This window comes from Seriola dumerili, unplaced genomic scaffold (assembly GCF_002260705.1).
Source record: "Seriola dumerili isolate Sdu_G_001 unplaced genomic scaffold, Sdu_1.0 BDQW01000169.1, whole genome shotgun sequence".
NCBI lineage: Eukaryota > Metazoa > Chordata > Actinopteri > Carangiformes > Carangidae > Seriola > Seriola dumerili.
Genome location: NW_019174424.1, coordinates 2,077,842 through 2,100,345, shown reverse-complemented (window position 1 = coordinate 2,100,345; position 22,504 = coordinate 2,077,842). Strand labels below are relative to the sequence as shown.

Here is a 22,504-nt window from a genome sequence, read left to right as displayed (position 1 = left end):
ACAAGGACACAGTTTTACACAAATGCTTTATTCAAACTGACATTTTATTTTCCATTTCAAAAATAGATCAGGGAATGCAAAAGCATCATCATTAATAGGTCATGGTATCATCTTGTCCTTTATGGTAACCATGTTCATTTCTCTGACACCGCAGCCCAACCCCTGCAGAAGAAGAAAAGAAAGAAAGAAAAAAAAAACACTTAAGCTTTGGTGTTGACACATGATTAATCACAGGCTGCTGTATGTAGGTCATGTCAGACACAAACTGTCTTCAAAATTCAATCAGAAGTCTAACGCATCATGATCATCACTCATAACCATTGAAACTAATTCTAAGACACTTCTAGACACTTACTTTGCCGTTACTTCTTTGATCCATCCACACTCAAGTCCAGCTCCTGTATGAGAAATGATCAAATGTATGAGTGAGCTTGATTATTTAAAAAAAAGACAGATCAGACTGGTGTTGGTGGGTCAAGTCAGACTGAATGTTGGCTTCATTTTCACATCAGAAGTCTAACGCACGAAAATCATCACTCATGAACCAAAGAAAACAAAACTGATTAAAAGCCTTTTTTTCTAATAAATACTCACCATTGCAAAATCGTGGGACCGCAGGCCTTCCTTCGTCTGCAAGTCCACCACCGTTTTGTCCACGTGTGGATGTGCAATCACCTCAAACACACTGCATCAATCCGACTTTTTCACCAGCCCTGTGTAAATGACAATATACTGTATGTAGGAGAAAAAATAAAGCATTGCATTTGAAGTTTGACGTAATATAATCTAAAAAATGCAATCTTACCGTCACATTGTCCTCGTCGATGCGGCCTAGTCACATTGCTCCAACATGTTAGCTTTTAATGATTGATTAAAGTTTTTCTGAAACCTCCGATAATCATGTATCATAATAATGACAAGAAACTATGCACGCAAGGCGCGTCTCAGCCATAATTATTGCAAACATTTCGGGTCTAACTGGTATAGCTTGCAAAAGCATGCTTTCAAGGGGTGGACTACCGCAGAAGATGTCCCCCGGATCTACTTTATACCACATCCGGTGTGCGTAGCCCCTTTCTAATTGGTTCACGCTGACTCCACATTTCCCCTCCTCCACTCGTTTGGATATCTATCCCAAAGTCCAACCCCCACGGTTTTCATTTCAGGAAGAAGCTGAACTAACCAACGTTGTATCCACAGCCGCCGGATCAATGCCTTTAACGTTACAACGTTGATAAAAGATTTCGTAACGTCTGCTAGGCTGAGACAAATCACGTTTTCTATGTAGCCGACGGCCGTCCAGACCAACTGTCTATCCCGGTTTGAGACCACAAAATATGGACTGGACAGCGAGCAGCCGGGCCCTGGTGTGGTGCATTTTGGCGTTGCTTTGCTGCGCTGGTCTCCCACAAAAGGTAAGAGGGCTAACTGGATAAGCTAGCTTAACTTAGATAACATTAGCTGAGAGTTACCCGCTAAAACCCGCACCTTTAACTTAACATAGGCTGATTTTCTGACTTCAGACTCACAAGTATCATTAGTATAAGCTAAAATATGTGGCATTCAGTGGTCATTTAATGCTGTCTCTGTGCTGCGTGTTGGCTTGGCATGACAGAAGTGGGCTAACATTAACGTTAGCTTGTCGGCTAAAAGCACTCTGTCTTTTTTTTTTTTTAGGAAGATGTGCTTCAGAAATCTTGTAATGAACTTACTCAACATTGCGTTGTCAATATAGATCGTTTCCAGTTCATCAGTCCAGTGTAACAGCTGAAGGAAACGAGTCCTCCAGAGCATGGAGATTTAGGTTTCCACCTCCTTTCAGAGTAACTTTAGCAGGTTGATTTTTAAATGCATCTCTCTGTTAGTGGACTATGAGAAATTGCTGCGTGTATGTGTTTGAACATATGTTTAATGTTTTGTTTTGTTTTAAAGCCAGACACTTTAATATTTTCATTTTATCAACGCCCCCTGCCCAAGTGCCTCAGAAGCATATTGGCAAACTAGTGATTGAAAGACAAGCCATTTTATTGTTATTACCAGTAACAATTGGACCGTATACTAAAAGCAATGTAGTGATGCTGTGAAGGCTTGGTGATATGCAAATAGTTCTACTACTAAACACTTGTTATCATTTTGCAAGTCGAACACACGTCCTGTGATTGCACTGAGCTGCAGCCCTTGAGATAAACATTTAGTATGGTGGTTCCTGAAAAGTGCATGTTGCAAAGGTTGTAAACCAGGCAGCACAACGTGATGAGTTGTGTTGATATTAACAGGGGTCTTTGATGTTGGGCTTGCTAACACATATACACATTGACATTAAAATACAAATTGACAATCTCAGTAGACACATTTAGATCAAATAGTAAACAGACATCGAAGCTTGATGCAAGAAAATAGCTGTCTCTGTACTGAGGTAAAGATTAAAGGATGATTCTTACCATTACCTGTCATCCATACTTGCTTTACACATCTTGAAAGCCTTCTCTTTCAGTTGATTATATCTCTACAGCCATCTGAGGTCAGCAGGACAGAGACAGTATGTGTGTGTGCGCGCCTTCTATAGTCTCTAATTTCAGAAGATCCACGCCAATACAGGGCATTGTTACGCATGAAGATTCTTTGAGTTTAGGTTGATTAAATCATGCACAAACTGTGCCGTGCCAGTATAAAATAACCACACAAACATCTGTGTTTCTGTGCAAAATGCAATGTGATGTGATACACACACAATCTGACTGTAAGGTACATTGGAAGGGAGGTCTGTATTTACATAAAAACCTCATCTAATTTATTTTCTTTACCAAAGATGATAGAGTAAAAACAGAATAAATTCTAGAGTGTTTGTGGTTGGTGCAAAAGTGAGCTAGCTTACTTGTTGAAACTGAGCCAGATCATTAGAAAGACATGAGGCAGAGACCATTAGCTAGTAAACCACTTGAGCTAAGCAGCAGATTAAAGTAGCCTTATAATCCCCTATCATGTCTCAGGTTCTTCTCTTAGCCTGTTAGATAGTCTGTTGGTGTGTAGTGAGGGTGACAAATGATTGGCTATCTATAGATAGTGACATAAGTGTGAGAAAGAGGGAGAGATACAAGTGGAAGAGATACAGAGACGGGACTTATTATTTCTCTCTTTTCAATGTCTCTTCTTCACAATCAAGCTACTTTTAAAGTGATCTGATTTTCCATTGTAAGAAGGATGTGCTAGTGACTAAAATCTAGCCAGACGTCTCAGGAGCAATTACTGTGTTCTTCTTAAATTATGCTCATGCCTCACTTCATACAACTGTGGGCTCTTCATAACAACACTACACAACACACATTTCCAATAATATTTTTAACCAACTTTACATTACAGTGTGTGCAATGTGTCCCTCAGCTGTAGTTTGTTGTTGTCACCATGGATATATTTTATTCCTTTCATTTTTCAGGTTCAGATTGAACAATACATGATGATTTGATAAAAAAAAAAAAAAGGAAAAAAAAGAAGTTGTGATCTTAGACTATCTTATCACAACAGTAGATTGGCTGTGCTTTGACTGAGTGTGCCAGAACATGGGCCAACACGTGACATCCTCCCCACCGAAGCAACACCACGCAGAGAGCAACTGATAGTGACTGTGTTGACAAGGGAGGTTGCTAAATGTCTCTCCACTGCTTTCCACTACACTACAAAAGTATGAAGCACATTGAGGAATCAGCACTCTTCGTCTGATGAGACTGAAGAAAATCAAATATCCTCAGGCCTGTTGTCTTTACACAGACCTGAAGGGAAACCTCAAATTCCCACTTTCATGCAGGACTTTAAGACCGATGGATCATCAGGCTGTTCTTAATGCTGCATTGCTCACATTTCCTCATTTACATAAAAGGAATTTTTAGAAGACCTTTGTAAACATAATTTGAAGATGTTGCTGTACTACACCCCCCATGACATGTAGCCAGAGGTGTGATGAGTATTTCTTGGTTCCTGTGTTGGTTTTTGCCTGCACCCAAGGAAGCTGCAAACAGACTGCTGATTGCTGTAGACAAGCTGGTGTTGGTAGACTGTTTTCAACAGAAATTAAGAAACAGTTAGATCAGGCCCAGTTAGTACATCGTATAGTCAAGACTAGAAGATATGTCTTAGTAATAGTCTCACCTAGAATTATGAGATTTTGTCTCTTAAAAACACACTGTTGTCAGGACTTGTATGGTATGATGTGCTTCGTTTACTCTCCTTTGAGTGTCTGATATAAATCACCAATCAATTGTTTCCTGTTTTTTGAACGGAAGCTGCAAAAGCCACAACTTTACAACACACCGTTGTTATTTTCACTCAGTCTCACCACTTCAAACTTTGAATGCATTTTTTATGCTTATACTAATTTCAAAAGTGATTAATTACATCCTCTCATATTTCATCACATTTGGCAACCATGTCCTTATCTGAAAGATTCCGTATTTATTAGCTTCTCTCCCCTTCTGCATCTCTAAATGTCACACACTGAATAAGACTACCAGTTCATCTGGCCATATGGAATACAGTCACTCACTTGTTGCTTATCGAGTCCCACCATGGTCTGATGTTCAAAATGGCGATGCCTGCGAAAAGTTACACCCCAAAAGCCTGCTTTCTTTTAGGATGCAGGGCAGCTATGTGAAACACTGTGTCAGGCTCATTTGTTTAAGACCACTTATCAAGTGATTTGTAATGAATATCAGGCAGCACAGATTAACTCTTTACCTTTCTTTGCCCCCTCAGTGACCCGCTCTGCCTGTGTTGCCACCATGTATTCAGTCTTTCATATCTTCACCCAAGCAATGCTCTTTCTTCTAAGACAAGTGATTGTAGTTTTACAGCTTTTGCCTAAACGCTGACGCTCCAAGGAGTACTGCTAAATTGCTTGTGTACACTCGGTGGGAAAGCTGCCAGTTACAGCCAGTCCTGTGTTCAGGTTGGTCTGCCATGCAAGAGGCTGTGAAGCCCTGTGACACTGCAGCCTGCTGCCAGTGATATCATGAGCATTGTAGTCTGTGTTCCTTTAAGCTATGTCTAGCCTCATTGCAGAAGGGAAAGTGAAGACCTCAGAACTTGCCAAGACTTTGGTTTCGCCCAGTTCTGTTCTTATTATGTAACGCACTTACGCAATACCTAAACCATTTCTGTGTTACACACAGAATAAGGAAATGAGAGGGGAATGTCCCGATTTTTCTTCTATTAAGCTTTGTAACTCACCTCAGTCACTCTGAGCAGCCAGACATTTTAAACCAGATGTCCCTGAAGCCTAACACTGTAGAATATTCACCAGTTGTTGAATGTCAGTGTCCAAAACTGGGAGACGAACAGATGTTCAGAAAGTTATTTGCTTGTGAAACCAAGAACCCTGACAGAGGTTACGCGGGGCCCGAAAAACAGATTAGTTATGATTCTCCCAGTGCAGTTGTGCGATGCTTGTGAGTATGCAGACAGCCCAGTGGGAACAGCCACAGGTGCACAATATTGACTCAAATGCTTGTTTAGGATGTGAGACTACAGCAGGGGATCTGTAGGCAAATGTGGAACGACTCAGTTTCTTTCTGTATATAGCACGAAACTTTCAGTTTATGGGGTTGTTTTGGCCTTGGTTTCTGTTTGGCCAGTTATAACAAGAGTATTTTCCCAAATTTAAGATGAAGAACATGCAGAGAGAAAGAAGAAAGCATTGTAAAATACCCACTCGCCCTTCTCAGATTGTCTGGTACTGGTCAGTTTTTGGTTTTGCCAGGAAATGCACGCTGTGTGACTAAGAGGAAACACCCTGAGTGATGGTGATTGCATTTGCTCTCCCTGCTACATGCTGAGACTTAACTTAATAGCTGTGCTGGTTTGTTTGTGTCTGGCTTAAGAGCGCTTCAACCCCCCTTCCTTATCTACTCAAAAGTGGCAAAATGCTTAGAGGAGTGTGTTAGTAATTATAAACTGGTAATCTCCATTATATGTAGGGGCTATTTGTATTGTCCCCAGGGACCTGTTCAGGGGGATTAGTCAGGGATGTTGATCAATACCGCTATGGTTCAGCAGGAGGATGAGGTCTGTCTCAGCTGCCCAGCTTTTGTAGGACTTTTGTGGTTAAGATGGCAGTTTTAGGAGTTTTTCATTCCCCAGCTGACCCTGATAGTGGGCTACTGAAAAATGCTGATACTCAGTTGGCATGTCTATAATTTTGTAGGTAATTGGCTGTAACATGAAACCTTTTGTCTGTAATACATATAATGTAGATGAGCACAGATGGAAAGTTCTCCCAGCCTCCTTGACTTGTTTGGTTGAGAAACCCATGTGTATCAGTTGTAATTTGACGAAGAACAGCTTGTATCAAAGTACAAATACTGGTCAGGCTGAATTCATGTGGTCCTCTCTGGTTTGGTGGGCAGTCAGAGTTCCCCCACTGGACCTCCTCCTGCACACTGGTGCCAAAAACCATAAGAAGCCCACGGCCTGGTTATCAAGAGCAGCGTTTTTAGAATTCCATAGTGGGTGAGCACAGCACACGTCACCCACTGTGTTGTTAATTCTGGCATAAGACGAGTCATGAGGCTGGGTCACTTAGCTTCTGTAGTGGTTTTAGGTTCAGTTGTTGTCACTGGATTTTCTTTTGTTTGATTTTCCTTTCTCTGGTGACTGTGGGTGTATTGCCTCTTTGTCCAATGCACTGTTTACGTCTTTCATATACTGAACCCAAGTGTTCTCATGTCTGGTTATATTCGCATATTTCTGAGTTGTGGTGCAGCAGCCCACTATTCATCTGTGCAGAGGGAAGTTGACTCAGTTCATTGCAAAACCCATTAAAAAGCCAAACTAACCTTGTGGTGTACTGTGCCTGTGTGTTCTTTAACTGTCATTGTAAGGTACTGGTTTGAAGTTCATTGATTTGTAAAGCAGGCCAAAGTAGCATACTGCTTGCAGCAAAAGGCAAACTGCACTGGGGTGATGATGAAAACAGGCCTCTCTCTCAACAATGCAGTAACATTTGTCACACAGTGGATCTTCTGCCGGATTTCTACATATCAGTGTGTGAATAATTTCACTAGCATGCTCTAATTTCAGCATATTAACTATGGTTGGTCCAGGTGTGTGTGAAGATAAGTAATGCCTGAGTGAGTAGTGGCTGAAGACATTATTCACAACCCTGATGCAGGTGCACACATTTCAACCTAATCTGTGGATGTAAGTGGGAACATGTATGCTCACTCATGCCTGCTTAGCAATGCCTGATTTTAACTTGAATAAGTGATCATTTTGATCCACAGGTATCATAAACAACTTGTAACGACAATTTAGTGATGAGTCGTGGTGTTATATGCGGTTGTTTTTTAAAATGATTAGTTAATTAATTAATTAATTGATTTTTGCATTGTGTTTCTGTAGGGGTTTTGCACTGCCGGCACGGTTTCTCTTCCTGAAAGCCTGCTCTTTGTGTCCACCCTGGATGGAAACCTGCATGCTGTTAGCAAGAAATCAGGCTCTATCAAATGGACTCTGAAAGAAGGTAAGAGGAGAAGACGAGTCGACTGCAAGTCAAGTTTTTGTTTGTATGCCTGTCTCAAGGCGTGGTTTCTTATTCGGGTTACATTTCCAAAAACAAAGTGCTTTTGTGTGCTGCCACAGGGAAAACAATGACATCCCACTGCCTTTTTTCGCTCAGCACAACAACCCTCAGAGTGAGTGAGCAAGTAGAGTTCATGATGAAGTTGCACCATTGGGTGGCAGAGTGTTTTCCCATTGGCTGTTGTTCTTTCAAAATGATTTGACGCAAACATTTTCTATTGTGTCATCAGGGGACATTTACAGCGAATCCACAACAGTTTTCATTTTCAGACACCCCCCCCCCCCCAAAAAAAAAAAAAAAAAAAAAACAGATATGGACTTTTTGGACAAACCGTAGCTACTTTCCATGGAAACGAGTTGCCCGTACTGCCCTGTGAGTATATGTGAGCAGAGAGTAGGAGCTAAGCTAACAGAAAAAAGGCTGAAGCCGGCTGACACTAGCCAGAATTCAAATACATGAATACATGAATATGCTAATTAGTGTATTACGCCATCGCGTGACATTTAGCGACTTTCCAGCAGATTTTAGCTTCTTCCATTGAGGGTAAGTGCTTACAGCGGTTTCACAACAGTTTACACATATGTCCTCAATGTCACACGTTGACCATAGACGGTCCAGATAAATGCTAGGTTCTGACCTAGTCTTTTTTTCTTTTTTTCTTTTTTTCTTTTTTTTTTTTAAACCAGTGAGTTGCTTTCTGGCCTTTGTCATTTGCAGTGTTCATTTATGTAAAGAAGGGTATGCTAAAATACAACAATAAGAATCAAAGCAACTAAAGAATTTAACAAAGTGGGAACTATATCAATGATATCAATCTTTTGTTGTTATTCTATTTGGTGTATTGATTTTATGTAAAACACAATCTGTGAGTTAAACATATATCATATAACTGTTTTCTAGTACTCTCTAGGGTTTTTTTTTACCACCACCATAGAGTAAGCCAGGCTTATATCGTCAACCATGACCTGTTGAGAAACAAAAAAGCTTAAGTGCACTACATCTTGTGTTTAGGCTGTACTTGAGGAAAATGCTGTGTTGCTGTTAGGCATGGAAACTGGCTAATTATTAACTGAGAAAGGGGCAAATATAGCCTGTAATCAAGGTCAGAGTGGGCAAGGGTAAGCAACTTTGCTGTAGTGTCACCTGCACACACAGAATGTACTGTGGTTACCATGTTGATGTAGGCACTATATGCTTTGAAATTACATAAGATGGACTGAAGGGTTACTGGAAAACATGTGCTTAAACAGTCCAAAAGTTGATCTCTCTTAGAATAAGAGACATAATATAACAATTAAAGACTTTTCCTGTTTTATACATACATTTTCCTCACTAGTACCATACTATGAATTATGGTATTATGGTAGACTAAAGTGTTTTGAGGCTACAAGTCCTGGTTAGGTCCACCCAATGCCCAAATCATTAATAATCAGAGGCAGAGACTGCTCCTCCGCATCGTCTGTTTTTCTGGAAGAGCTATTGAATATAAATTTGACCAGTCCTGGACCAGGCTTTGCACGCACCTGTTGTTGTGTTCCAGTCAGGCAACTACACACCCACATAATGAGGGGGAAGCAGAGATCTTTTCCCTGCACCAAGACAGTACAACTCAGTCAACATGTATGTCCTCCCGCTGTTTTCTTGTCTCTCCCCATTGGCGTTGCAAACATGTGTTTGTATTTCAGCCACCCAGGCTCAACGTCTCCCTATGCAGCGCAGAAAACCATTGTTTTGTCTCCAGACTCTGCAATTACATTTAATGAATGTCGATTCTTGTTTAGCACAACAGCCATTGACCAACTTTATATGACCCCCCACCACCACCACCATTTGCTATTGTTGACCCCTTTGGGCACCCCCACAGAGATCAGCACCATCTGGCCCACGCCCTGTATGTTCACACTGTAGGGAGGTGTGTGTTTGTCTAGTGGCAATGAAGGTTTTTTAGCTCTTACCTTAAAGACCATAGCAGTGTTTTATCATTCTTTAGCTTAAACCCATGGTATTTTAAACTTATATATAATTGCTGCCAATTTTTTTTTTATACTTTTGAATAAATAAGAATTTCCCGCAGGGGATTAATAAAAGTATTTCTGATTCTGATTCTAAATATTTCCCCCCTTCCAGGCAGCTGTTAGTTGTTTTTCATGCCACATGGTATAAAAATCAATTTGCAGAGACCTTAAACATAATTGGATTAGTAATCCATTACAATCATAATGTAATGGATTAGAGTGAAAGCATGGATTAATAAGAACTGTCTGTTCTTCCCTCACTCACAACACAACAGTAATATAAAGCTTTGACAAAATGTAGAAATAGATTAATTATGGTAGATTATGTACTGTATCTCAAACAAGTTTCTAGTCTCTGATGGTGATTTCAAACAAACAGTTTTAAATTCTCTACTGAATGGAAGCTAGTAGCTGCTAAAAGGATAGCATTAATTTATTGTGCATTTATTGAGGCAGTGAAATGTATGAAACGTGTAGTAAATGGGCAAACATGCAAAAACATGATGTGGTGTTAATCACCTGTCCCTTTCCTCAGGGAGGAAAACGTATAATATAGCCAGATTTTACAATGCTCTTTTCAGACTTTTATCTCCAATATTGAAGATCAGATCAAACATTTTTACTATAGCGGGATAATGGTGAAATGTGCTTTCTGCTTCATTGAGTATTGTATTGTTTGTTATATATTTAGCATCACGCAGCTTCATCAGCAGATTAAAATATTCCAGTCCTTTTTGAGAGGAAACAAACTAATATCTCATTACACAATCAATTTTTCTGTTCTCATGGTTGTTACATGTTTGACTGTTTCACAGAAAGCTGTTCGCCAACATGTCTGTTTGCCTTTCATGTTTGCCACAGGGGAATCCGTTTTCAGTTGGACTTTGTGTTCTGCGTGGTTGAATGTCACTAGTCTTAATGTCATTCTCTTACACAACAGCTAATGGCCACAGTTTCCATTGTTTGCTAATATTCTTGTCTATCCTGACTTGCATCTCAACTCCTTTTCACTTTTCACAGATCCAGTTCTTCAGGTTCCTACACATGTGGCAGAGTATGTATCTTTGACTTATTTTCTGCATTGGCGACGCATATGTGTCCTTGTGTTTTACAAAAGACATCGAATGCAAATGGATATGGTAACCTGTTGAGCTTGTCTTGTCTGTCACTCAAACTAATTGCTTTAATAATGTCTCGAGATGTGATGCTATCTTCTTTACTCTTTCCACCAGACCAGCTTTTCTGCCTGACCCAAATGATGGCAGCCTGTACTCTCTGGGAGGAAAGAACAACGAGGGCCTTACAGTAAGAGGAAATAACTTTTATCACAAATGCTAATCTCCCATCTTTAGTAAGAAACACTCTTCAGTTCCCTGTTCTAAAGAAAAACACATCCTCTCATCGCATATGTGTATGTAAGCCATGCTGAAAGTAAAGCACCCTCATTCTGAAGTTGCACCTGTGGGGGAACACACAAGATTTTCCCCATATATAGATTATTAAGACATATAGGATGTTTTAGTTGGCTAATGTTGATTCTTTGCTCTCAAACAGAAATTACCATTCACTATCCCTGAGTTGGTCCAAGCTTCTCCCTGTCGCAGTTCTGATGGAATCCTTTACATGGGTAAGGCTAATTCTCAAATAGCAATGATGCCTCTGGACTTAACACACTGTTCTTGCGCACTGAACACTGGCATTTGAACTGTTTGATTGTGAGATTGAACTGAATTGTGGTCATGAGTTTTCCTTATCCATAAGCATATGCAGTCCATGTCCCAGCTTACCTAAATGTGCAGGTGTTATCTGGCCTTAACAGAAATACGTTACAGTACTTCTCTTTTCCACTCAACCTGTGGTGGTAGCCTGTGTCCTTTTGAATTTACAACAGCTAGCAGAGGATAGTGACTGTGTCATTGTTCAAAGGAAACGGGTGACATTTGCCTTCCCACAGTCATTATCAGGGCAGCTATTGTTTTCATTCAACTGAAGCTGCTGCCAGCACAAAGCATATTAGAGATGCAAAGGTCTGAAAATGCTACTGGCGTCAATTCTCACTGTTTAAATCTCCTTTTAAGTCAAAGAGGCCGTTTCCTAATTTATGGTTTTTTACATTCATCTGTAATGATTTGTGATTAAGTTATTGTTACTACTCCTTTCAGTAACATAACCGGTGAGATGCCAGCACAACGAAGCCATGGGCTGCTCGTTTAATGATAGAATGGTAACACCCATCTCTGTGAAGGTTAAATGGCTGCATGTTATTTTGCTTGACTGGGCTTGCACAGTGTGCTCCTTTTGGTCAATTTGACAATTTCCTATGAATAGTGAAGTCAGTTTTCTTTATAACAGCCAAAATTGGTCTCAAAGAGTTTTGCACTTTGTATCATCAGACCCTTGATTTGGAAAAATATGGTGACAGGGTGGACAGACATGCAGTAGGTGTCACATTCATAGAGTGGACAAAAGTAGCAGTAATACAAAAACAATATGTAGAGACAGAATAGATAAGAATATGAAACTGAAATTTTGCCAAGAACAATACAAATGCTGTATTCACGGCAGAGGTGGATCACTTTGTCTGTGTGTGCTTGTCATAAACAGGTAAGAAGCAGGACTTGTGGTATGTGGTGGACCTGTTGACTGGTGAGAAACAGCAGACCCTGACCTCCTCCTTTGCTGAGATGCTGTGTCCCTCTTCATCTCTTCTTTATCTTGGACGCACAGGTAAAAAAAGAACCCCCCCCCCTTTTTCCACCTTTTTCCAACCTATCCAAATCAGTTGTTGATTTAATCTGGCTAATCAACAGGCCCATTTGTCTTGCATGCTCTAACCCCAGACTGTGCCAAACCCTTATTTACCTCCCACTCATCTCTACTACTATCCCTGCCCCACCCTCATTATAACCACCATCCCCCAATCTGTCCCTATAGTACTTAAAATCTAAGGAAGCTGGGGTGGTAATAGTAGCTCTGCAAATTGAATACTTGCTTTAAATGCTTGACTTAGTGTCAAGTCAAAGCTCACTTTGTCACCCAACAGCATGTATTCTGGATTTTGTTTCACAGTATCCCTATATTTTGTTTTTTGTGAATCCCATCTTTTGAGGCAAAAGAAATTTAATACCACCTTGCATTTACATTCAGAAATGGATACTCAAAGCCTGGCTTTTGTGTATGTTATGTAAGGAAAGGAATACCAATATCTTTTTCCCATGTGGATAAGTTGCTGTTGTTCATCTCCCTGTTAGAGTATACCATCACCATGTATGACACCAAGAGCAGGGAGCTGCGCTGGAATGCCACCTATTCTGACTACGCCTCCACCCTTCCTGATGATGACACCAAATACAGTAAGACTCTTTGACATGCTGGCTCTTTTGTAGCTTTAGTTTTTGACAGACAGTGTTAATCCCATGTCCACTCTTTGTTCCCCCCAGAGATGGCTCATTTTGTGTCCAACGGCGATGGCCTTGTGGTGACTGTGGACAGTGAATCTGGAGATGTTCAGTGGGTTCAGAACTACAACTCTCCGGTGGTGGCCATGTATATTTGGCAGCGTGAGGGCCTCCGCAAAGTTCCCCATACTAATGTGGCCGTGGAAACCCTGCGTTACCTCACTTTCATGTCTGGAGAGGTTGGCCGCATTACCCAGTGGAAATATCCATTTCCTAAAGAGAAGAAGCCCAAGAATAAGTTCATGTAAGCAGACTGAGTGTGATGACTGACTGACTGACTGACTGACTGACGTTTTGTCAAGGCCCACTTTTGTAGGCCTGTATTTCTATGATTGTAGCTACTTTAACATTTCTCATTTGTATCATCTTCTTAATGTTTTAAAACGATAAGGTTGTTTCTATCATTTGTACTCTTGAATACCATTCAGAGAACAAGGATTGGCCAAAAACATGTTGGAACCTTCCGTGTCAAGATCAATGTTGGATTGCTTAATTTTGGGATTGAGTCTAGACATGTAATATCTAACAAGTGGCTGCTGCAGTGGCCTGGTTTCAGCTCTGGTTTTACGCAGCAGTACAGTTTTCTTTTTATATATTGTTTTCACACCTGCTTCTGCTGAAAATGACAAACGGGACTTTCAGTGGTTGATCCACTGTGAAACTTTTGGCCTTTTAGGGAGGTGATGGAGAACTATGAAAATTCTTCTGAATTTTGAACACACATACTCCTGTTCTCAATATTGAATTATTATTTTTATTATTATCATTATGTACCACACTTGTCTCATACATGAAGCATGGTGTAAGGTTTTTTTTACACTTAAGCACGCATTTGTTTGACTGTGTTTTACTTGTTCTCTTCCAGGGCCACTTTGTATGTGGGTAAATACTCCACCAGTCTGTACGCCTCTCCCTCACTGGTGCATGATGGAGTCACTGTGGTGGTGAGTGGCAGTTTCATGTTCATTTAAGCAAAGCATATTCCTTATCAGTAAAACATGAACATAAAACATTTGGGTTTATTAAAATTTGTGTAAGTTTTGTACTTACACTCTCTCTAGTAAATATATACCCTTGTTTCATGGTTTCTTAATTACTCGTATCCCAGTATGCCAGTGAGTTTGTAGGCATACATCCTGTTCCAGTTGTCACAGCTTGCCCCTGCTCAAGTCGCTCTACAATTGTAGTTTACTGCTCTTAGACAAATATTGTTTTTGTTATGTAATCCTGTGAGATATCTGAGAGGAAATTCATCTGAAGTGTGTGTGTCCGTGTGTGTCTGTGTGTGTCCGTTTGTGTGTCCGTTTGTGTGTCCGTGTGTGTCCGTGTGTGTCCGTGTGTGTGTATGTTTGTGTGTCCGTTTGTGTGTCCGTTTGTGTGTCCGTTTGTGTGTCCGTGTGTGTGTCCGTGTGTGTGTCCGTAGCCTCGTGGCAGCACTTTTCCCATGCTGGAGGGTCCTGACAGCCAGGAGACTGACGAGGACAAGGAGTGTGTCATCACACCCAGCACCAGTGTCAAGTTCAACTCTGCGCTCCGGGAGCAAAACCGTATCAACTTCATGAGGAACTACCTGCTTCTAATAGGTAATACATGAGTACATAAATCAGACAGTAATAGGAAGAAGTTATAGTTTCACTGTAATCATTCGTGCACAAAGCTTTGACATCAAGAAAAACCTCAATAAAACGATTATGACTGTATATTGAGAGCGTTGACTCTCATTACTGTTCATCGCATGTTGAAGTCCAGGGCCCTGAATGGTCCGTGAGAGACTGTTAGCATGAGACTGCCCTCTGCTGGATAATAAAAAGAAAACTATAGATAGTATCACAATTGCACCATCGTCGAGTCTTTGGATCAGACAAATTCCCACAATTCTGCTGCTCCCGATGATAAAGCAGATTATAAAAAGGTTTACTTTTTCAGGTCATCATGAGACGCCCCCTGAAGCTCACACCAAGATCCTGGAGAAGTTCCCTGAAAGCTTCCCTCGCAATCAAGGCAACGTCATCCCACCTACCACTGACAAGAAAGTAGAGGAGGTCTGTGTCAGTGTGCGATCCATGAGATATTTTGTCAGAAGTTTTTACAGATATATTCAAGCATCTGTGCAGGTTTTCTCACTCTCTCCCTCCTTGTCGTCACTTTTGCCGCCTCCTTCCAACACGTCGCAGAAGGTGAATGATAGTGGTATGGATGACGGCCCCCCTTCTCCTCTGCCTGAAACATCAATCCAAGAACCTGGGGCCAGTGGTCGCATTGTGCGTCCAGAAGCTCCTGTGGACTCTATGCTCAAAGACATGGCCACAATCATCTTTTCCACCTTCCTACTGGCTGGTTGGGTGGCCTTTGTGATTACCTACCCCAAAGTAAGTCTAACACCACCACCTAGTGGACTGCTGCATACCTACCACCATCCAAGGTTGGCAGGAAAAAAACAAGTTGAAGAAATATTTTAAGAATTGCATTGAAAATCTACAGAAGTAGAAGTGTAGACGTATTGGGAGCAAAATGTACTTAAAGTATTGAAAAAAGTATTGGTGTGACATTTTAATACAGTACAATAATAGATTAAAAATACTAATGCATTAATGTGTTGGTAGACCTTTGCTGTTGTACATGTTTGAGGTGGAGCTATTTTTAACTACTTTATATACAGTTGGGTAGTTTACTCCAGTGCTTCCCAACTTAGGGGTTGGACCCAACAGCTGACCAGATAAATCTGGTGTTGGTGAGATGATTGATGGTATAGGGGAAAAAAACAAAGTTCTTCTACATACATTTGTATTAATTTTTTTAGACTTTTTGTTCGAGTTAAGCCCCAACCCAACTTCTTTTTGGTAGGGAGTCAGAAGCTAGAAAATTTGGATAAACCACTGGTTAAATCATGAACAATGCATTTTTATAATCTTATGTCTTTTAAGCAAAACCATAACCTGAAAAATAAATAGTAACTACATGTAGACATGTAGCGGGAGTAGAAGTGTAAAATAGATTAAAATAGAAGTCAAATTAAGTACAAGTACTTTAAATTGTACTAAGTGTGTGTACTTTCCTGCAAAGGTAGAAACAATATTTAAAGTCTAAAATAGCTTGTAGTAAACAATAAGTGCTGAAGTGTTGGATGGGACAAACAATTTACTAAAAACTTCACAAAGCCACAGTTGTTATTTTTAGGGCCTTAGGCTAAGTGTCCTCTCTTGCCACAGAGTGTACACAAGCAGCAGCAGCTGCAGCACCAGGAGTTTCAGAGACAGATGGAGGAGAGGTTGGAGCTGCTCCAGAGGCAGCAGCCGTTTCCCTCTGCAGACGTGGGCTTGGGCTTGGCCCCAGACAGCGACTACCTTGAGGTGGCCCGCACTCGCTCTGAATGCTCAGACCACAGCAGCCCCAACGTCACCCCCCGCGCCTCAAACCACTCCAATCTGTCTGTGTCTGAATTGGGCAGTTCAGCCAATGAGCATGAAGATGGAGGTAAAGATTAAGAGACATTGACACTGCATTTACAGTGATTGGTTTGTGCTTGAGCTACACTTCAATACCAGTTACAGACCAGTTTTTACTTCCCTAAAATGATGTATTTCTCTTTTCAGAGGAGGACTCCAGTGTTGTCCGAGTGGGCAACATAACTTTCCATCCGAAAGAGGTCTTGGGTCATGGTGCTGAGGGCACCATTGTGTACAAGTAAGTCTAAACAGCTAGTCAACAATTATTCCTGACTGTTGCTAAATTTGTTAAGCACTGAAGAAATATCACTGTATTACAATGCTGTTTTTCCATGGTTTCTCCACAAGGGGTCAGTTTGACAACCGTCCAGTGGCAGTGAAGAGAATTCTCCCAGAATGCTTCAGCTTTGCAGACAGAGAAGTTCAGCTGCTGAGGGAGTCCGACGAGCACCCAAATGTCATCCGCTATTTCTGCACTGAGAGAGACCGTCAGTTCCAGTACATCGCCATTGAGCTGTGTGCTGCTTCGCTACAGGAGGTAACAAATCGCTTAGTTACAGCAGCTTTATTTTAGTTAATGTTTTCATAATAATGTACCGACTTTTCTGTGTCATTAGCATAGTTGTGCTGTAAGTGAAGCAAAAAAGCCAGAATTTATAGTCATTATTCACAGAGCACAAAAACTACAAGAAAACACTTCCCATGCCAAAATTAATTTAGTGTTGTACACAGCTTTAACCTTTGTCAAAATGAGACACCCTGTTATAGTCTTATGGCTTCACCGATTGTTTTTCTTTCATCTTTCTAGTATGTGGAGAGAAAAGATTTCAACCGTCATGGACTAGAGCCTGTCATGCTGCTTCAGCAGACCATGTCAGGACTGGCCCATCTGCATTCTCTCAACATAGGTATCCATCTTTCAAAACAAGATCACTTTCGCATTCTCATTATTATTATTGTGTAATAATGTAACAACACCACTGAAGTAACTGACAGCTTGTTTTTCTCCTCTCCTTCATCCTCCAGTCCACAGAGACCTGAAACCCCACAACATCCTGGTGTCCATGCCCAATGCCCACGGTCGTGTCCGGGCCATGATTTCAGACTTTGGCTTGTGTAAGAAGCTAGCAGCAGGCCGCCACAGTTTCAGTAGAAGGTCTGGGGTGCCGGGCACTGAGGGCTGGATCGCCCCAGAGGTTCTCAGTGAGGACTGCAAAGACAACCCAGTGAGTAGAAGCAGCTCTCTCATGGTGCTTCTAAGTATTGTTTGTTGTCAGAATTCACAAAAGAAACACAGTGATAAACTTTTAGAAGTGTTCTCAGAGATCACTGTGCAACTTCATGATACTGGGACTAATTTGAAAAGCAGAGGATTAATACTTAATGGTGCATGTAATGGCTTCTGATGGACTCCTGAGAGTGGGTTTGTTTCAGGCTATAGTATCCATTTGTCTGATAGCAGCAAAGTTAACAGAATCAACCAAATAAACCAACAGGAGAATACATAACTTCATACTGTATACAAATGTTGTTGTGTGAAAAGTTTTTTTTCATTATATGCCACACTGTGACCTTCTCTAAGCTTTCTCCTTTTCTTTCCCTTGTAGACCTGTGTGGTTGACATCTTCTCTGCTGGTTGTGTGTTTTACTACGTGGTGTCTCAAGGAAGTCACCCGTTTGGCAAGTCTCTGCAGAGGCAAGCAAACATCCTACTGGGCACATACAACCTCGATCATCTGCAAACTGACAAACATGGTGAGAAAATTGTCTCTGATCAATTCCAGATGTGTAACAATAGTAATACAGTTGCAGGTAAATGTAGATTAAGAAGAGCAAGTAGAAAGAGTAGTGTGGATGACTTTGTGATTGGTTGTTAGAAGTATTCGCTATAGATGTGAAGATTGTTATTTGAGGGTAAAAATATATGAATTTTTGGAAATGATTTACAGGGGACATTGTAGCCAGAGATCTAATAGAGCAGATGTTGAGCATGGAACCCCACCGGAGGCCTTCAGCTGAGAGTGTTCTCAAACACCCTTTCTTCTGGAGCCTGGAGAAGGAGCTACAGTTCTTCCAGGTCACAGTCACTTCTTTTTTTCCTCATCTATCAATTTCCCTGCTCGTGGTAAAGATCACATTTTTAGGCTGCCCCTGATGTGGTTTAAACACCTGCTAATACAAACCACGACTTAATGCAGTAGATTCCACCTATGTGCACACACTCCCAGGCATCTTCAAAATGGTATAAATCCACATATTTTATACTTCATGCATTTTTGACAATTTTAATTTGATTTGGTCATTAATGCCAGGTTGATTTTCTTGGACTGTGTAAAGAGCTGATTCTTTTCAATGTTAACAACTCCAAATACTTGGAGGATGTGTGAAAACCATCCACTTCAGTTGATTAGTAAAATGTGAACCTGCAGAACTTCATTAATGCAATGTTGATTAGAATAGCATAGTAGACTGTGCTTGCACCTTTTTTCACAGAGATGGATCCATTCACTTCTAAAATAGATTTTTTTTTGTGTGTGTGTAATAATGTTCTGAATGAGAATAAGACTGCAAGCTGCCTGCCTGGCACATTAGTTGAAATTCACACATTTTGTGTCTTTGTGGTTTCTTGCAGGATGTGAGCGACAGAATAGAAAAGGAACCGCTGGACGGACCAATTGTGAGACAGCTGGAGAGAGGAGGGAGGGCTGTTGTCAAGGGTGACTGGAGAGAGCATATCACAGTGCCACTGCAGACAGGTAGGAGACTGGCTAAAACTTAAACAGCATGTAAAAATACAAGCACCAGGAGCCAACTGTTGGAACATGGTCCTGTTTCTTGAATTGCTGGAAACGTAGTATTCCTCTCACATGTTGACCAAATTAGTATTTTAGAGCTACTTAGAGAAATGCTTAGCTCCAAGCCTGATGTACATTCATAGCTGCTCTGAATGCTGTATCCTGTTGTGGTATCTTGAGGTGCTGATGTGAAGAAGTGATCACCGCCGACACGTCTTTGCTTGTAATTCAAAAGAAGTTTATTAACAAGAAAGAAACAGTGTCTAAAATGCCGAATCCTGGAGTATCTCTGCCAATGTGAGAACCCTCTTCTACTGTCTCACAAACCCCTCTATTTATCTGTCTCATCCCACCTTTGGGATGAGCCTTTCTTTTAATAGAAGGGCCTTCACACAAATTGTCGACCATATCTGGTCAATAACCTCTGATCTCTAACCTCTTGGTCCAGAAAAAGGACCCACACATCCTGAGTGTCTCATTTAGTAGGAGACAGAAATCCTGAAGAGTAAGCAGATTTACCCCTAATGCACATTCCTTAACCTTAACTTATAATATATAATTTCAAAGAAACCTTTAATAAAACTTTAATTGACAAAGACTTTAACTTATTAATAAACTTACATAAAGGAAGGATCTATAACAATTTAAACTGTTTAAGAAGGAAGGAATGAAGTGGATAATACACTACACTGTCACCAGAAACTATTGCACTGGGTGGTTAAGTGTGTCTGCATCGCCGTCCACCTAGTATCACAAGCCTATGATATTTTCTTGAACTGCTTCTCTTTGGATTTGCATTTAGTTGATTGACCAATAAAACCAATGGCCCAGATAGTCGGGATGAATTCTTTTATTTATTTTTTTTCATTTATTTTAACTTTTTTTTTTTTAACTTATCATGTGGGTATACAGGTGTGTATGTTATTATAACATAATGTTTTTAATTTTTCGGATGTTATTTGGTTGAAACAAAAGAAGATCATGCATGTCAGTGCATTTTTAGGTTCTTAAGTTACAGAATAGAATAAAAGCACAGCTGTATCTTTTCAGGATTTCCTCTTTACTGGTGCCTTGTTGGTTAATGGAATTCAGGAATTTCTTCTATGGTTGATGCCAGGGGTTTTCTCTTTCTTTGGCAGATCTGCGGAAATTTCGGTCCTATAAGGGTGGGTCAGTAAGAGACCTGTTACGTGCAATGAGGAACAAGGTAAGAGGGTTTTCTTATGGCTATGATAAACTTATTGGTGTTGGAGTGAAACTGGTTTCTATTAACAAGATTTAATGCCCAACTTTCCCTGACAGAAACACCATTACCGAGAGTTGCCTGTTGAGGTACAGGAGACTCTGGGCTCTATCCCTGATGACTTTGTCTCCTACTTCACTTCCCGCTTCCCCCACCTGCTGATGCACACCTACCTGGCCATGCGGACCTGTGCACCTGAGAGGCCATTCCTGCCTTACTACTCCACTGCAGAGCACCTTGCAAGAACACAAGTCCATTACACACACCCGGGGCCACAAGGACAAAATGAGCCATGCACTCAGCACCTGCCAACACACACATCACCACCCTCCTCACAACCCCAGGAACCTACACATTCATCACAGCCGGTGCAGGTCTGTCACATAACACCTGCTAAATCAGTGGCCTCTACGTCACCAGATGAGCCTGTATCTTCACATTTGCCAGTTCAGACAGTGGGGCCAGCAGTGCCAGCACTGTCCGCACAGACTGACTTGCACAGTCAAACAGTGAACCCCACATTTGCCCCAGAATTGCCTACAGTTCCTCTCAGGCAAACAGCATCCACTGAAATGCACACACTGCCAAATGGTCCTGCACTGGACAAGGAACCAGTGTGAACTGGAGTCAGCTGGACGCAGCACAGACGGGAGCACTGCCTTACAGAGTGGACACAAAGTGGGACACAGTTGCTGAGCTTTGAGCTGGTGAGGACCAGGCCTGCAGTGCCTGGGATCCACTGCCAGGCGCAGCAGCTGCACCCATCTGGATTAAGTGCCTTCTGCTCACCTGGGTTAAAATGTTCCCCAATAGAACCGTCCACAAGTCTGTCTCTGCCTAGAGGAAGTCAGACACGCAAGAGAGTGTTGGTGGATATTTTCTTGTAGCTGGGCTGAGCAAAGAGATTTTTTTTTTTTTTTTTTTTTTTTAAATAACGGCATGTCCAAAAAAAAGTGTTTGTCCCAAAAATATCTGGCCACAGTTGTGGGAAACATGTCTGTATATTGTTGAACATGTGGGTAGTTTAATTGTGCAATGTTGTATTTCTGAGTGAGCCTGTTCACTGCACAGATACTGTATGTATATTTTTGTATAGACTGATTCAGAATTTGGATCATCAATGATAAATCATTTAATGTGGCCGATGTGCCTTTTTTTTAAGAATATCACTGTGCTGTATGGGTACAGATCTTTAAAATTGACTATGCTAAATGTGCTTGATTCCAGTTAATGCTGCTAGACTGCTCCTCTTTTGTCAATCAAGACTATTGTGCTGACTCGGTAAGAGTGGACTGTTCCCAAAGGTGTTCAGGGTGGCATCTGAATTTAGTAGGTAATTTTATCCTCATGTGATTATGTAGTCAAATATGAGTTTAGAGGTCAGGCTGCAGAATGCTCATGTATAATAACTTTCAAGGGTGTCAAAGTGAAGTTAATGACATGCACATTAAATTCTATTTTTTTTATACTAAGATTGTGTTTGTGCATTGATCTTGATGCATCTCAAAATCGGGATGGGGAACTACAACTAAAGGCAGCACCTAAAAGAAGCTACTTACTGTTCATTTAACAAATAGTTTTATTTACAGGTGATCTAAGCAGCTGATATGTACTGTAATGTCTGGGTTAATGTTTATTGCTACAGTTCACGTTTGTTAGTGTAGCCTAAAGTATATCATATTAATATATTTTAAGTATTGCTGTTCACAAGTGGGATTTTTTTTTTTTTTATTGCAAGCAAATTAATATGACCTGTGATCAAAAGGACCAATACAGTAAAACTCAGGGCTGTGCGGAGCCAGAACATGTGAATTACTGTGCTCTATTCAGGTCCACCAACATACTTGTTTATATATATATTTAATATATATTATGGAAAATGAAAATAAACCAGCCGTGAATCTTGGTGTAAACAAATGAGCATGTACTAAAGCAAATTAGCCAGAGACACTGACATCTTACTTTGCCTGCCGTTCT

The 22,504-nt window shown here is 40.9% G+C and overlaps 1 protein-coding gene and 1 long non-coding RNA gene across 2 annotated transcripts; one reads left to right on the top strand and one right to left on the bottom strand.

The window, feature by feature from the left end:
• Window positions 1–42: 42 nt before the first annotated feature.
• Window positions 43–1,010, bottom strand: LOC111227242. The gene is made up of 4 exons (XR_002665331.1): window positions 806–1,010; window positions 595–713; window positions 356–398; window positions 43–162 (listed from the first exon to the last, which is right to left on the bottom strand). It is a non-coding gene; the product is annotated as an uncharacterized LOC111227242 (long non-coding RNA).
• Window positions 1,011–1,178: 168 nt separating this feature from the next.
• Window positions 1,179–22,275, top strand: ern1 (endoplasmic reticulum to nucleus signaling 1). The gene is made up of 22 exons (XM_022752677.1): window positions 1,179–1,415; window positions 7,390–7,510; window positions 10,606–10,639; window positions 10,818–10,890; window positions 11,140–11,212; window positions 12,190–12,312; window positions 12,837–12,938; window positions 13,026–13,287; window positions 13,909–13,987; window positions 14,467–14,626; window positions 14,970–15,085; window positions 15,218–15,412; window positions 16,253–16,517; window positions 16,637–16,727; window positions 16,838–17,027; window positions 17,298–17,397; window positions 17,516–17,715; window positions 18,097–18,244; window positions 18,439–18,566; window positions 19,122–19,245; window positions 20,424–20,491; window positions 20,587–22,275. The coding sequence occupies exons 1-22, from the start codon at window positions 1,338–1,340 to the stop codon at window positions 21,145–21,147; spliced, it is 3,291 nt and encodes a 1,096-aa protein (XP_022608398.1). The 5' UTR covers window positions 1,179–1,337; the 3' UTR covers window positions 21,148–22,275.
• Window positions 22,276–22,504: the final 229 nt, after the last annotated feature.